The sequence below is a fragment of the Colias philodice genome, chromosome 1, assembly GCF_061535455.1.
Source record: "Colias philodice isolate Cphi_HAF_F1 chromosome 1, ilColPhil1 Martin Lab GWU primary, whole genome shotgun sequence".
NCBI classification, from domain to species: domain Eukaryota; kingdom Metazoa; phylum Arthropoda; class Insecta; order Lepidoptera; family Pieridae; genus Colias; species Colias philodice.
The window spans coordinates 6,279,810-6,294,968 of NC_143086.1; the positions used below are offsets into that span (position 1 = coordinate 6,279,810).

General features: G+C 34.2%; 1 protein-coding gene across 1 annotated transcript in view; it reads right to left on the reverse strand.

Annotated features, from left to right (window-relative positions):
• Window positions 1-1,841: 1,841 nt before the first annotated feature.
• LOC149491154 (uncharacterized) overlaps window positions 1,842-15,159 on the reverse strand; it is a 103,968-nt gene continuing 90,650 nt past the window's right edge. Inside the window, exons 40-53 of the mRNA XM_089700596.1 lie at window positions 12,529-14,481; window positions 12,156-12,200; window positions 11,565-11,675; window positions 10,876-11,028; window positions 9,528-10,499; window positions 7,926-9,302; window positions 6,741-7,028; window positions 6,516-6,657; window positions 5,705-6,417; window positions 5,210-5,512; window positions 4,032-4,136; window positions 3,586-3,780; window positions 2,710-3,015; window positions 1,842-2,343 (exon numbers count right to left, since the gene is read on the reverse strand). Coding sequence (XP_089556722.1) covers window positions 2,150-2,343; window positions 2,710-3,015; window positions 3,586-3,780; window positions 4,032-4,136; window positions 5,210-5,512; window positions 5,705-6,417; window positions 6,516-6,657; window positions 6,741-7,028; window positions 7,926-9,302; window positions 9,528-10,499; window positions 10,876-11,028; window positions 11,565-11,675; window positions 12,156-12,200; window positions 12,529-14,481 — 6,857 coding nt within the window. The 3' untranslated portion in view covers window positions 1,842-2,149. The remainder of the gene's footprint in view (window positions 2,344-2,709; window positions 3,016-3,585; window positions 3,781-4,031; window positions 4,137-5,209; window positions 5,513-5,704; window positions 6,418-6,515; window positions 6,658-6,740; window positions 7,029-7,925; window positions 9,303-9,527; window positions 10,500-10,875; window positions 11,029-11,564; window positions 11,676-12,155; window positions 12,201-12,528; window positions 14,482-15,159) is intronic.

The following is a 15,159-nucleotide window of genomic DNA, read 5'->3' on the forward strand; positions in this document are numbered from 1 at the left end:
TACACAAATAAGATACTTGCATGAATACGCTAATATTTTAATAAATAAACTTATAGATAGCTTTCCACCCGCGGCATCGCCCGCGCAGTCAAAGAAAAACCCGCATAGTTCCCGATCCCGTGGGATTTCCGGGATAAAACCTATCCTATGTCCTTTCTCGGGTATCAAAATATCTCTATACCAAATTTCATGCAAATTGGTTCAGTAGTTAAGGCGTGATTGAGTAACAGACAGACAGACAGAGTTACTTTCGCATTTATAATATTAGTATGGATTTAAGCAAAATAAAATCATTTATTGTCATGCTTCTTCTTTGCTTTTTTCTCATAAACAAATTTATTTATTAGTTACTTACCAATGTTTAAAAAACTTGATAATTTTATGCTTGACAATAAACATATTTATGGGCTCCACAATATTTCTGGGTTTGGCCACCCAGGGTATTATGGGTTGGGCTTGTAAATTTCAATTAGACAATGGAGACACCTTTTGGCAATAAAAAAATGGGGCAATAATAAATTTAAGTAGTTTTATTACAATGTAACATGAGTCATGAAGGGTGACTCATCATCGATAGATATTTGACTGGCATTGCAAATATTTTATTGCATATAGGAGAAACAGTTCCACTATTTATAAGCTCTTAATCCTCAAAATTTACCTAACTAATAGGAAATATATCGAATACAAATAATCTATGTAGTTGCAAAGATAATAAAATTATGTGCTATCAATTTAATATTTCTGCATATATTTGATTTTTTGTAATTAACATTATTAACTGTAAACTGAAATGATGAAACAAATATCCCAACTTCAAATTAAAATTTGAATGCGAATTTCCTAGAAGAGTAAAATTATTTTAAAATAGACTTTGTAGGTAGGTAGATATGCCTGAAAGATATTATAGAATATATTATGTATTTACATTTCAGGGAAAATATTGTTGTACTTGTACACAGAAATTTATTTCATTGGAGATAACTTAGTTAGGTATGTGTACCTACACATACAATAACCTCGTCTAGGTCTCGTCTTTAGGTAGTTATCATGACGTGTGTTGGCTTCGAAAACCCTAAATTATATCTCAGCTCTTTCTTAGCCTTTAAGATGAAAATTATGAACATCAAAAGTACCTACTTCTTAGGTACGTTAGATAATATGACATAATACTAAGCACAAATGCATAATCGCTCCTGAAAATACCACAATCGTTTAATCTGCCAAATGTTACGTAGTTACAAATACTTAGTGGAAAGCTGATCAACAATCCTTACGTAATAGTTAAAACTGGATAATAAATTGCATAATAAGTTAGTCGAGGGGAGTCTCCTGTGTCACAAAGCGAGGTATACGACAAACTGAAAACAAGTTGCAAATAAAAAGCACTAGAACACTGCAGGTCCCTTTGTAATTCATCTGTTGCCGAGATGAATTTCCGTCAGTTCCACAATACCGTTTAAATAGCGTAAGTTTAAGCAAAGGAAATTATATTTGTTGTTTGCTCACTGGAATTCCAATTAAATTTTTCGTTCGCGATTTTATTCGTTTTAAATTTTATACTATACGACGCTTTTACCACTTTCTTCACGCCATTAACACCTCTCGTTATTTCGTTTAACGAACAATGACATGCGAAAAATATTTGCTTCTAACCAAAACGAATTGCATGGAATTTTAGATGAATTTTGACGAATGGTATTGAGTTTTACTGCACAAACTTCTCAATGGCTTTATTTACTTCAAGCTTGATTTAACGGCAAATTCAACACGCGAGGAAAATGCTTTTATTTGGTTGCAATTAAAATTTAATGGTAAACACGCAAATAAAACGTCGTAAATATTATTTTAACAGCAATTTATTATCGAACATTTGAGTAATATAATATTATAAAACCTGACCAGTTGTGTTCGTGCCTCGTATATCGAAATGAAAATTTTGCACCTATATTAACGTCTCCCACCGACGCACGAACACGTCGGTCAGGTTTTATTTACAATAGAGAAATAAATTAAATAAATAAATATCTTAGTCTAGAATAAATACTTCAACTGAATCGTCGAAGGATGTACGCTTTAAACTACGACTATCGTACTAGAATGGGTCGTGTTGACATATCACAGGTAATTGTTTGGACGCGCGGGGTGTTCACTTGAAGAGTTGTTTGGCGTAGTACCAGATGCGGAAGAAGTACTCGTCGCGGCGAAGGAGCGAGCCCCTCGCGTACGAGCGGATGTCGGCGTCCATGTTGTGCTCGCGGAGCCACGAGGTCGTGGTCTGGCTGAACGACGTCGGTTCCGTGGCTTCCGTCATCTCCCCTGGCTCCTCGTCGAAGTGCGAATCTGATACGGACATTACTAAATTAATTACATGTAGATAATTTATTATTTAAGTACCTACTCACTTGATCTAGTTTAGTATTTAATTTTGAATGTTTCGAATAAAGTGCAAGAAAATCTTAAATAGATGTGACTTGAATTTTAAGTAGCAATAAAGAAAAGTACAGTAGCAGTCACAAATCTATTCTATACTGATCGATATAAAAACATGTGTGAGTAAACTTCCTTTCATTTTCTATGGTAGTCCAAGCAAAGGAGGAGGAGGGCCTGATGTGCTATTTTCTATTCAATCATATGGATTATGCTCTGCCCTCATAGATGACATATTATTGCTGTGGAAGAAAATACTGGCTGATGAGAGACACTCACCTTCCCCGGGCAGGACTTTGAACGGCTCATCGGACTCGAGCGGCTCGCTGAGTCCGATCTCGTTCCTCGCGTATATCCGCACCATGTACGTGTGGTTCTCGTTCAGGTCCCGTATGTTGAACTGGAGGTTGTTCGCGTCCACTTTGCCGACTTCTATCCACATGGTCTTGGTGACGTCACGGATGGCTATATTGTAGCCGAGGAGGGGAGCACCTCCATCCCACTCAGGGGTTCCCCAGCAAGTCATCACCATGTTGTTGCCGACCATGCGCATTTCGAGCGGCGCGGTCGGGGGTGACGGTACCGCTGGGAGGGGGAAAATTTCGTTAGAGGTTTAAATTTTGAATGATAAACGGGCCGATTAAATGTATGTGTATCGAGATTGATTGGATTGTGTAAGAACACATTTTTTGGAATAAATCTTTACACCAAGCCATAACCTTCATCCATACTTAATATTATAAATGCGAAAGTAACTCTGTCTGTCTGTCTGTTACTCAATCACGCCTAAACTACTGAACCAATCTTCATGAAATTTGGTATGGAGATATTTTGATACCCGAGAAAGGCTACTTTTTATCCCGGGAAAATGACGCAATCCCGGAAATCCCGCGGGGACGGGAACTATGCGGGTTTTTCTGTGACTGTGCGGGCGAAGCCGCGGGCGGAAACCTAGTATTTTATAAGTATCTAAATTTTAACTTGATGTTGTTCATTGCGAGGAATTAGGTGATTGACCAATACAGCAGTGTCCCAAAACTGCCCAATTTTTATTCCTTATAGTAAATAAATAAATAACAGTCTGTGCTGCTATCCGTCTATCTTTTTTTGCTATAGCCTTAACTACTGAACCAGTAACTACTAATTGAAACTTACTCGCATGCTTGTCCAAGCGCACATGCTGCGACTGTGTTGGCAGACTCACGCCGATCGTGTTCTCAGCAGATATCCTGAACACGATCTGTTCCTTGTCCTTCAGGTTCTCTATGCAGTGTTCGAACACTGATCCACCAACTGTAATCACCTTCGACCACGATTTCCCTTTCACCGTCTTGTATTCGATGATGTAGTCTGAAAAGTTAAATTCGCTTGCTAAAATATTTGGATCGAATCAAACTGTAATTCAAATTATTTAGGATCGATTTGCATAACATATTTTACTACTAATGTTAATACTTCTTCATATGATTTATTTATATTTGCTATTGCAAAATGCTAGTACATAAAACATTTCGGATTCTCCCAAATATTGATTATGACATGCTCTTTTAGAAAAGGTTAACAAACGAAATATTTTAAGGTTAACTTTATTAAAAACTTACTTGTCACAGGGCTTCCACCGTCACTATCCGGTGCGGCCCACTGCAGTGTCACAGACCTAGATGTTATCTCCCTAACTATGAACCTTTGAGGCCGTGAGGGAGGAGCTGAAATATGAGAAAATGTAAATTTATACTCTTGACCAGATAGTCGTTGGCCGAAATAAAAATCCCAATTTTTCGTTGAAAGCGTTTGCTGACGTTCTTGTTAATGCCATGTAAATGCATACAGAGGTACTAAATAGTTATAGTATAATCAGCCAGCGTGTGTGTACAATTTTCTAAACAGTACCTAGTTAATATGTTAGTGCCTGATACTGTTATATTATATACATATACTTATTCTTCAGTTTGAATTTCGTGTGCATCATTAACGAAGCTTCTTTATTAAGCATGTATCTATTTTGTTACTTGTTAAAATTTATTATTTCTAAGCCTAATAAGCGCAAAATTTTTGAAGTTAGACAACATCGATATTGAAGCCCAAGCATAATCTCATCCAGCTAGCTATGTCTTCGACACCTACACAATGTTTTTCCAATAGTTATCTTCTCGTCAGAAACGTATGGCAAACTCGTGCCAATTTCATTTCTAGCGCATATTCTAAATTGATATGTGGAGTTTAGTGATAGTTTGTCTATTTCAGCCAATGTTTCTGGTACGGTCGCCACATGTATCCATTGTTTGGAATCCTGTTTTATTTCAACGGAGTAATCCAGAATTGCTGAACCTCCGTTTTTCTCCGAAGGATTCCATGTTATTGTTACAGATTTGTTGTCAATACCATATATACCCAATGGACCCAAGGGTGGGGATGGAACGTCTTTAAAATAATATTAAATATGTTAATGATAATTTAGACATCATTATTAAATGTATATTCAAATAATGTATAATACTTGTATAATAAATCATCTAGTTCTAGTGTGTTGTTTTGAATGTTTAAAAAAGAAATCCTGACTTATATGAACAAGACAGTTTTTCGAGGATGGTCGGTAATAAGGTCGGTAACGATTTAACTTGAAAATGAATGATCTGGATGAAATTTATAACTACTACAACTATGTCAATACATTTGTAAAAGATTAAAACAAAATAAAAGTATTTCAAATAAATCAGGATTCCTCTAAAGGTACAATTTTCCATCCAAGTTATTATACTAATCATAGGAAGAAACTTACCTAAAGCAGTCTTAATAACAATCGGTTCGCTTTCCAAAGCCTCCGATACGCCGACGGGATTTTGCGCCATAACGCGGAACATGTATTCACAGTTTTCGTTCAGTCTTTGAATGCAATATGTTTCCACGTCCTTATTGACGTCGGCCACTCTCACCCATTGATTTACTTCAGGATCATGCTTCTCTATAGCATACTTAGTCAGTTCGATACCACCGTCGTCGACTGGTGGTTTCCATTCTATTGTTACTGATTCTCTACTTATTTCTCGAAGGACTACTGGGCCTTTGGGTTTACTGGGCTTATCTAAAAAGTAATTCAAAATATCTTAGCGACGATAGGCAATGAATATTTTACTAGTTTAATTAAATTAAAATATAATTTTTAATTAAAATGATTAACATATTCACATGGCGGTGATATTCGATTAAATATTAACGCCTCATCTTGTGATGGTACAATTATTCAATTACTCAAATAAATGCGCACATTACTTACCGAATACTTTGAGAGAAAGATCCAATGAAGAAGTTCCTGCTTTGTTACTTGCTTCTATAGTGTATTTACCACTATGAGATCGCTTAAGTTTAGATATCCTGATGATACTCGTGATTTCAGTCGTTATTATTTCAATCTCTTCAGTCGTTTCAAGTCTGGTACCATTCCTATACCAAATAACGTTTGGTCGCGGAATTCCTTCAATATTCGCCGTAACTGACCATTCTTTGTCAATCTTATTCTTTTGATCAATTTCACTGTCGGCCACAGTTATAATAGGCTTCAACTGTATCTCCAAATTACACGACGTCTCAACGTCACCGAATTCATTCGTAGCGATACATTTGTATTCACCTTCAGATGTCTTAGAAGCTGTTATAACTAAAGTTGCTACTCGGTTGACATATGTTGCTTTAGCTGTTTTCAATTGTTTTCCGTTCTTAACCCATATTACTTTAGGCTCAGGAACACCACCGAATATACACGAAAGCTCCACGCTTTCATCGGGGTTAACTACAATGTCTTTGAGTGGTTTTTCTACACTAGGTGCTTGACCTACACTAGCTTTTTCAATTCGAATAAATTCAGTGACCTCAGAAGATTCGCTTATACCTACTTCGTTTACAGCAAACACGCGGAATCTATACGAAGATTTTGTCTTCAAATTTTCGACGCAGTATTGGTTCTTCCTTATACTTTCTATGGAAATCCATCTGTAACAAATTATTATTTGAAATCCAAAGTCATGACATCGCTCAGACATGTAACTGTACTACAGCTCAAAATATTCCGTGACGGTCGATATACTTACTCGGTTGTATTTATCTCTTGATATTCCACAACATAACATTCTATCTGTGAATATCCAGTATCGGTAGGTTCACTCCAGTAAATATTCACAAACGTGTTATCGACGTCAAGCACTTTCGGTGCTCCGGGCGGTGAAGGAATATCTGAAATAAAAAAAATATTTATATTATTATCATGATGTTTTTTTTCTATATGGTTCCTTTGAAACATTGAACAATTATCTTACCCATAACGATGACTTTAATTTCAATTTCTACTACTCCACAGTTATTTTCGAGTTTGAGTTTATAAATACCAGCGTCGGAATGTTCAATTTTCCTTATGGTAAGGCTTGCATTTTGTGAATCGATGGATGGTTTTGTATGTTTAGATCTTTTGATAATCTTAGCATTTACGATCCATTCGTCATTTGGAGGTGGGTTTGCTTCATACTGAACATTGATAGTAACATCGCCGCCGCGTTTTACTTTATATTCCTTTTCATAAGCAATAACTTTAGGCGGGAATTCAATAACTGTAATAAAATAAATAGGTAATTATAATTTTTGAATCTAATCTGAATTAATGCCCTATCTTTACTTAAAAAAAAATAAAGACTTATCACTACATAGTATAAAACAAAGTCGCTTTCCCTGTCCCTATGTCCCTATGTCCCTTTGTACGCTTAAATCTTCTAAACTACGCAACGGATTTTGATGCGGTTTTTTTTAATAGATAGAGTGATTCAAGAGGAAGGTTTATATGTATAATAACATCCATTAAATAGTGGAGAAGTACTGTTATTTTTGAGGTTTATAATGTGATGTCGTAAAAAATTACATTTTTTCCGCTTAAATTGCAAACGCAGGCTGAAACCTACGAATTTTATCATAATAATGTACTAAGTATTATACACATTGAAAAGGTCTACAGAAAAGTCCGCGATGGTATATGTCTATCTCTTATGGATAACCCACAATACCTTTTTTTTGTAATTTACTTTTTACGACAAATAATGGCTAATTTTGGAAGCGATTTTAACCAATACAGCATTAATCCTTAACCAATTAAATACCTTGAATACATTGTTCATTTAATATAGATCTATATGGCCCTTTACACCGTATGATTTTAGTGAATATTTTAGAAGATATTACAGATTTAAAATTTGCGGGACGTAGCGTTTGCGGCGGTACCGGCCGGCCGCCCGGCTATATATGTATTTTATACCCGTGCGAACTGCGAAGCCGGAGCGGGGCCGCTTTGTTTTTATATACAACGTTCACAGTTTTTCTGTAGTGTATTTAGTATCAGCATTGCACCCGTGCGAAGCCGGGGCGGGTCGCTAGTGAATAATAAATATCACTTTATAATATAAACTATATATACATTAAACGATTTTAAATTATATCAGTAAAGAAAAATCACAAACCTTCAACTTTCAATTTCGTAGAACACCTTGCATCAAATAAGACACAAGAGTATTCACTTTGATCCTCTTCGATGCAGTTCCTTATAATAAGGGTTCGCTTCTTTCCGTCTCTTATCAACGTGAATTTGTCAGTATCTTCGAGGACAGTCTTTCGCTTGTACCACACCACATCATATTTTTCATCCGGTACTTCGACCGTTAAGTAGGCATCTGCGGCCAATGGAATGACTACAGTTTCTGGTAGACGTATAGTAAAATCAATAGAAGGTTCGTCCACAACAAGCTTCGCTACACATCTCTCACTTCCGACTTCACATGCGTATTCGCCCGCGTCACTTAGATCACAGTCATATATTTTTAGCTTTTGTTTCTTTCCATCGATCGTTAGTTGCATGTGGTTCGAAAATTGTATTTCTGAGCCATCCTTAAGCCACCTCACTAGAGCATCGCCCTTAGTGAGTTCAATGTCAAATGTAGCTTTATGTCCTTTATTTACTCTTTGGTTTTGTAGCCTTGATATAATTTCAGGAGGTAATTCGACAACCGTTATTTCTGCAGTACATAAATCATCTCTTAACTTGCATACATATTCGCCTTCATCATGCACAGATGTATTCCTTATAAATAATTTACGAACGTTTCCACGTTTTTCCAATTCATACTTGTTCTTTTTAGATTTAATTTCTTCACCATCCTTTTCCCAGATTACATCAGCTGTTTCTGAATTGATTTCAACTTCAAGAATGGCAATGTCTTTTTCTTTAACCTCAAAATCTTGAAGCCTACGTAAGAATTCAGGTATAGTCTCGTGTACAGTTAAGCTGGTACTGGTTTCCTGATCTTTAACTACGCATTTTAATGTTCCCTTATCGGACAGTTTTGCTTTTTTAATTCTTAATTTGTGCAACCTGCCTTCTTGTATAATTTCTCTATGATCCATACCACTCAATTCCTTGTTATTATGGTACCATTTTGTGGAAACTGTGTGTGATGTTTCGCATTCTAATATAACCGTTTTTCCTTCTTCAATTTCATATGTTTTCTTTAATTTCTTCACAAAAGTTACTTTTTCAACATCAATTGTCACTTTTGCACCGTGCGATGCTTTTCCGGCACTGTTGGATGCGACACATTTGTAGTCACCTGAGTCTACTTCCGAGTCCACATTTGTAATAATTAATTCTATATTTTCACCATCAAACCTTTGCGTCACTGTTTCTGAAGGTGTAATTATTTTATTATTTCTATACCAAGTTATCGAGGGTACGGGATTTCCAGTCACTTTAGCAGTAAGTTTTATAGTTTCCTTTTCTTTAACAGTTATTTCTTGGAATCGATGAATAAACAGGGGAGGCTCCGCATTTTCTTCTGTTGGTTCTGGAAATTTATTAATAATATTTTAAACATAGAAATAAAAAATAAAAACACTTTTAGAACAATTCACTTTTGTTTACAACGTTGTGAATGTAGCAGGATTTCCTTTAAAAGGGCATATAAATATTATACTGTACAAAATATAAAATTCTATATGTAATGGAATATAGATTCATTAATATTTCCTAGCACTTATTTATTGTTATTATCGTAAAACTTATACCATACCTTCAATTACAATTACAGCACTCGTTTCTGTTGCACCTTCTGAGTTGATGGCTTTCAATGTGTATACTCCATCGTCCTTTCCTTTCTTAGGTTTAATAATTGTAATGGAATGAACATTGCCATCAGATTTCACAGGAACAGATTTAAGAGGTTTATTATTACGGAACCACGTAACTTTAGGTTCAGGATTTCCAACCACTTGAGTAGTTAGTACGAAACTCTCACCTTCCCGAATGCTTATATTTTTCAATGGTTCAATTACTTCCGGTTTTTCTTTTTCTCCCGTTTTAATTTTGAGAACAATTGGCAAGCTTGCTTCACCTTCTCTATTCATCGCTAATACAGTGTATGTTCCCTCTTGACATTTTTTAACATTAGATATTTTTAATACACTGCAATACATATGCATGTCTGATTCAGTGACTATAGAAATATTTTCATTTGGCATTATTTCATCACCTTTGAACAACCAAGTGATGTCAGGCTCGGGTATTGCGACCAAACGACATTCAAGATATATGTCAGATCCTTCATCGACGTATTGTGCTTTTGGACGTTTTGAAAAGGTTGGTGGTATACCTTCCAAAATATCCGCCAATGACGATTCTCTTGAAAGACTCTTTCGGGACAAAATAGTCATTTCAGATCCGTGGTCAGAAAGAGGAGCCTCGACTATCAACTCGGTTGTGCTCGAGGCAAAACCTGCTGCATTTTTCGCAACGCATGTGAATGTACCCGCATCTTCTGGGAATACTTCGCGAATTACAAGTGTCGAAACGTTGTCATCATCGTAATACATTTGGAAATCTTGCGATGGTTTAATAATGGCAGTCTGTCGGAACCAAGTGATTTGTGGTCTTGGATAGCCTTCAACTTGGCATTCGAATTGGACGGTGGAGCCATCAGGTGTATGTTTTGGCCGTAGCTTTTCAACAAATATAGGAGCAATGGCTTGTTCTTCAGATCTTGGCTCTGAAATAATTATATGAATATTTGAAAAACCCGTTATCATTGATCTAAAATACAGGTTTGAAATGGTAAAATATTTTTTAAATCGGTTGAGTTGTAAATTTATCTTATAGGTTGAACTTGTATTTTTCCTTAATATTAATTGATTAACCAAACAAAAATTAAAAGATTTGTATATAAAGAAATGATCGAATTCCTGGTTGCCTGGAATAAATTACTAATAAGTGATAAAGTTTAAGTTCTAAATAAGTTGTACTCTTTCTTTTTATATTATAGTTATTATCTTTATTTTTGTATTTGTAAGATGCCTTGTATTTATTTAATAAACGATATGAATAGTAATTACATAATAATTTATAAATATACAAGTAAATCTTACTTTCAAATACTGGAAGTTTATCTATTTTTTCGTTCAACTTCTTCTGTAGATACAAAGTATAATTATCTTCATCCATTAAGTACTGAGCAGGCACCCAACCTTTTTCTTCAGTGAGATGTTTACGTACGTACCACCAGTCTTGATTCGTTGTGTCTAAAATATAAAAATAAAACCTTCAAATACACTGCACCAAATAAGGTTGTCAAGGAGTGGTGACATAAAAAAAGTAATAGTGATTTTATAGATGGTAGGAAGCTAGAGACAGACTATTTTTAGGGTATTATAGGATCACTTTGTTGTCCGTCTGTCTGTCTGTCAAGATCCTTTTTTAGGATAGCGTGGAGCTATGGAGGTTCACAGTAAGCTGTAATCCTTAGTAGTAAGTTGAAATTCTTATAGCACAGATCAAGGAAAAATTGCTTAAACCATTAATTAGAGTTACAACATAATAAAAAAATAGGTTTGTTCGGAGCCCTCGATGCGCGAGTTCAACTCGCACTTGGCCGGCTTTATTTACGTTAAGCATAAACGTAAATAAACTAAATTACGTTAAGATATGATACAGAAGATTCCAATGGGAATGCCCATTGGAATTTCTTGTATCTACGTGGGCAAAGTTAGTAATATATTTTTTCACTATTATATTAATTAAAGAATTAGAATATGATTAGACATAAAATATAATTTACCTAGTATGTACAATCGTTCACCCTCTACTAAACTTATAGCTTCATCAGTTTCGGCAACATACGAGTAAACTGCGAATACGATGTCACCAGAGCGTACATTAACTGGAGTTTCTGAAAATTAAGGTAGTTGTTAAAAAAGGTCAAGAAATTTTATGCAAATTGTTTAAATATTACAATACAAACACTTTTATAACGTCATAATTGTGAAATCCATACTAATATTATAAATGCGAAAGTAACTCTGTCTGTCTGTCTGTTACTCAATCACGCCTTAACTACTGAACCAATTTGCATGAAATTTGGTATAGAGATATTTTGATACCCGAGAAAGGACATAGGATAGGTTTTATCCCGGAAATCCTATGGGACCGGGTTTTTCTTTGAAAACGCGGGCGAGGCCGCGGGCGGAAAGCTAGTACTAAATAAATTATTTTAGAGTTGAACAAACTAGAGGCATTTATGAGATTATTGCTATATTTATTTGCTATTTCAAAAATAATTATATTATATTTAACTGTTAACCCAACAACCGCAAGCGGACAATGCCTGAGATTGCGCTGCGAACATAACTAGCTACTATTTAGTACATACCTGGGAATTCTTGTTCTCTTGCTATACTCATCGTTACATCTGCTTCTGTAAATTTAATAGTGTATTGAAATATTTATTAAAGACCGTATCAAATATTTAGACGGCATTATTTTTATTCTATAATTGAAATATATTTACCACCCTGCTAAACCAAACCAAAAAATATTAATTAATGCAAAACTAGAGTACAATATATATTTAAAATCGATGATGAATGGTATCTTTATTCATAACTCGCCACTATGTGTGGATAAAATTTTTTTTTTATCAAAATATGTAGAAAGTTTTAATTATTTTTCAAATCAATCAAATATTCAAGAAATAAAATAAGATAAAATAATGTTTGTAATTAAAAGGGAATATTATAGTATACCTTGTATAGTTAAAGGCTTCTTAGGCTTTCGCTTTGCTGATATGGTAATTTCCTCTTCTTCAAATGTTGGTGCTTTGATAACTCTTTTCGGTTTGAGTGCCACGTTTAATTCTTCTACCTCGTTTACTTCGTACGGTGTCTTCTTTTGTTTTCGTTTAAGAACCATTTCTACATTTCCTTCTGATTCATCTTCACTTATGATTACTTCTTCCACTTGTTCAGTATCTTCGATATATTTTTCAACTTTAATTGAAACTTCATCAGCTGCTTCGGTTTTACTAACCTTTTTCTTAGGCTTAAGTTTAATTTTACTAGAAAGGGTCAAATCTTCTTGCTTACGTTGTTCTATTTGTTGCTTTATATCAAAGGCAATTTCTTCTTGATTATCTATGACATATTCATGTTTTTTATCTAAAGTTATATTTACATCTTCCATAATTTCTGAAGTTTCAATAGGTTTTTTTGGCTTAGCCAAAGTTACAGACATATCCTCTTCATGTGTTTTCTGCATGATTTTTGATTTTTTCATAGATAAAACCACATTTGCAGATTCTTTATCCACATCATTTTCAGTATCAGAAATAATAATTTCTTCTACCGATTGATCATCTTCATAGAATTTAATGGAAGTTTCATTAGCTTCTTCTCCAAAAGTGGGTTGCTTTTGTGGTTTTAATTTCACTTTACTAGACATGGATATCTCTTCCTCTGCATAAGAATTCAATTGAATATTAAATTCCTGTTCAACGTCTTCCAAAGTTTTGGTACTTTTCGGTCTAAAGACAACTATTTCTGGTTCCGTTATTTCGGGCAGTGTTACAGATGATTTTCGAGTAGGTTTTAATTTCTTTTTTATAACAACTTCATCTTCCATTTCTTCCACTTTTTTCAAACTAGGTTTGCGAGGAAGTATAGTGAATTGTTCTGGTTCTTCATCCTTTTCGTCACTTGTTATGTTCTCGTTGATTGATTTATCATCCTCTGGAAGCTGAATTTTTGATTCTATTATATCTTCGTGTGTAAACAGAGGCTTTTCTAATTCAATTTTTTCAACTTCTGGGAGTACAACTTGTTTTATAGGTTTTTTCTTTATTTTTGCAGCTTCTTTGACATTTCTTGATAATATGCCGCTCTGTCTTATACTATCTATTATAGTAACAGACGGTTTTACTATCTCTGGTGGCCAATCGTTGATGAACTTTATTCGGCTTTTTAATTGTAATTTAGGAATTTTAGCAATGGCACGGTCTTGTTTCTCTTGTGTTATAGTTTTCTTTAGTTTAATTTTCGTAAATTGAGGTCCTTCAGTATTTTCTGCATGCTGTGGCTTATCTATTTGCAACACTTTTTGTTCTATTTTAATGGGCACCAATTTCTTTTCCTTTTTGCTAGCCGGAATTTCATTTTCTTCTTTTAACGATTCTTTCGGTTGCTGGTTCGGTAAAACTTCGACTGTATCAGTAATATCTTTAGCTCTATCAAATTCTATTTTTTCAAGCTGCTCTAATTCAGTCTTTTCTAGATCTGGAAGTAATTCTTCTTTTATTATTTTCTTTTTAATCTTTTTAGCCTCTTTTATATTTCGTGATAAATCTCCACACTGCTTTATGCTTCCTATATTAGTAAATATAGGTTTTATTGGATTTGGTGGCCAATCCGTGATTAATTTTATTCTGCTTTTTAATTGAAACTTAGGTAAAGCTACTGTCTTTGGTTCTTCCCTGGGTTTTTGTGTAGGCTTTTTAAGCTTCAGTTTAGCAAATTGAGGCCCTTCTAGCTCTTCAGGTTTTTGAGGGGAACTCATCTCTAGTGATACATGCTCGATTTTCTGGGGTTTTAATTTTTTCTTTGTTTTATCCGTTACTTCAAGGGTTACAGTCTTTTGAGGAAGTGATGGCTTTTCGTCTTCTTCTGGTTTAATTTCTTCAGACGTTTCAATTTTCTTGAAGACATCTGTAATAAAAAAAATAAAAAAAGTAAATATGGAATGCCCATAAATATCATTAACGCAGTAATTAAATTTTATATCTAAAATACAATGTTTTAGAAAACTGAGTTTAATTTAATTGTTGATTCGTTGAGAATGAAAATAATAATAATATATTTTTTAATAATCATAATGTTAACAAAAATGCTAATTGTTCACAAAAAAGCTTTGAAGTACAGAGGCTAGACTATTAAATTACTATGGATGGATAATTACACGAGGTTAGCTTCGACAAATATCAAAAATACATTGTATTTGATTTTCTTAAAACGTAAATTAAAATTAACTTATTAGACTTACAATGCTGATAATAAGAAAATATTAATTGAGTATGAATATCTTTAAATAGAATTTTGACAAACGTTTAATTTAGTAGTAAACGATTACACTGTGTTTAGGATTTAAAGTACATACTTAAAGTTTTTTTCTTACATTTAGTAGTTAATGAATAATCTTAAAATTATTACAATACAAAATTTTTATTTCGCAGTGAGTCTAGTGCAGCAGAATTTCAGTATTGTATTTATACAATTTTTATGATACTATTTATTGTATCATCCGAAATTACATTATAATAAATCTATTTCGACTACAGGAACCTTGTGAACCACATATTCTAATTTAATAAATCATCCGACGTAAAA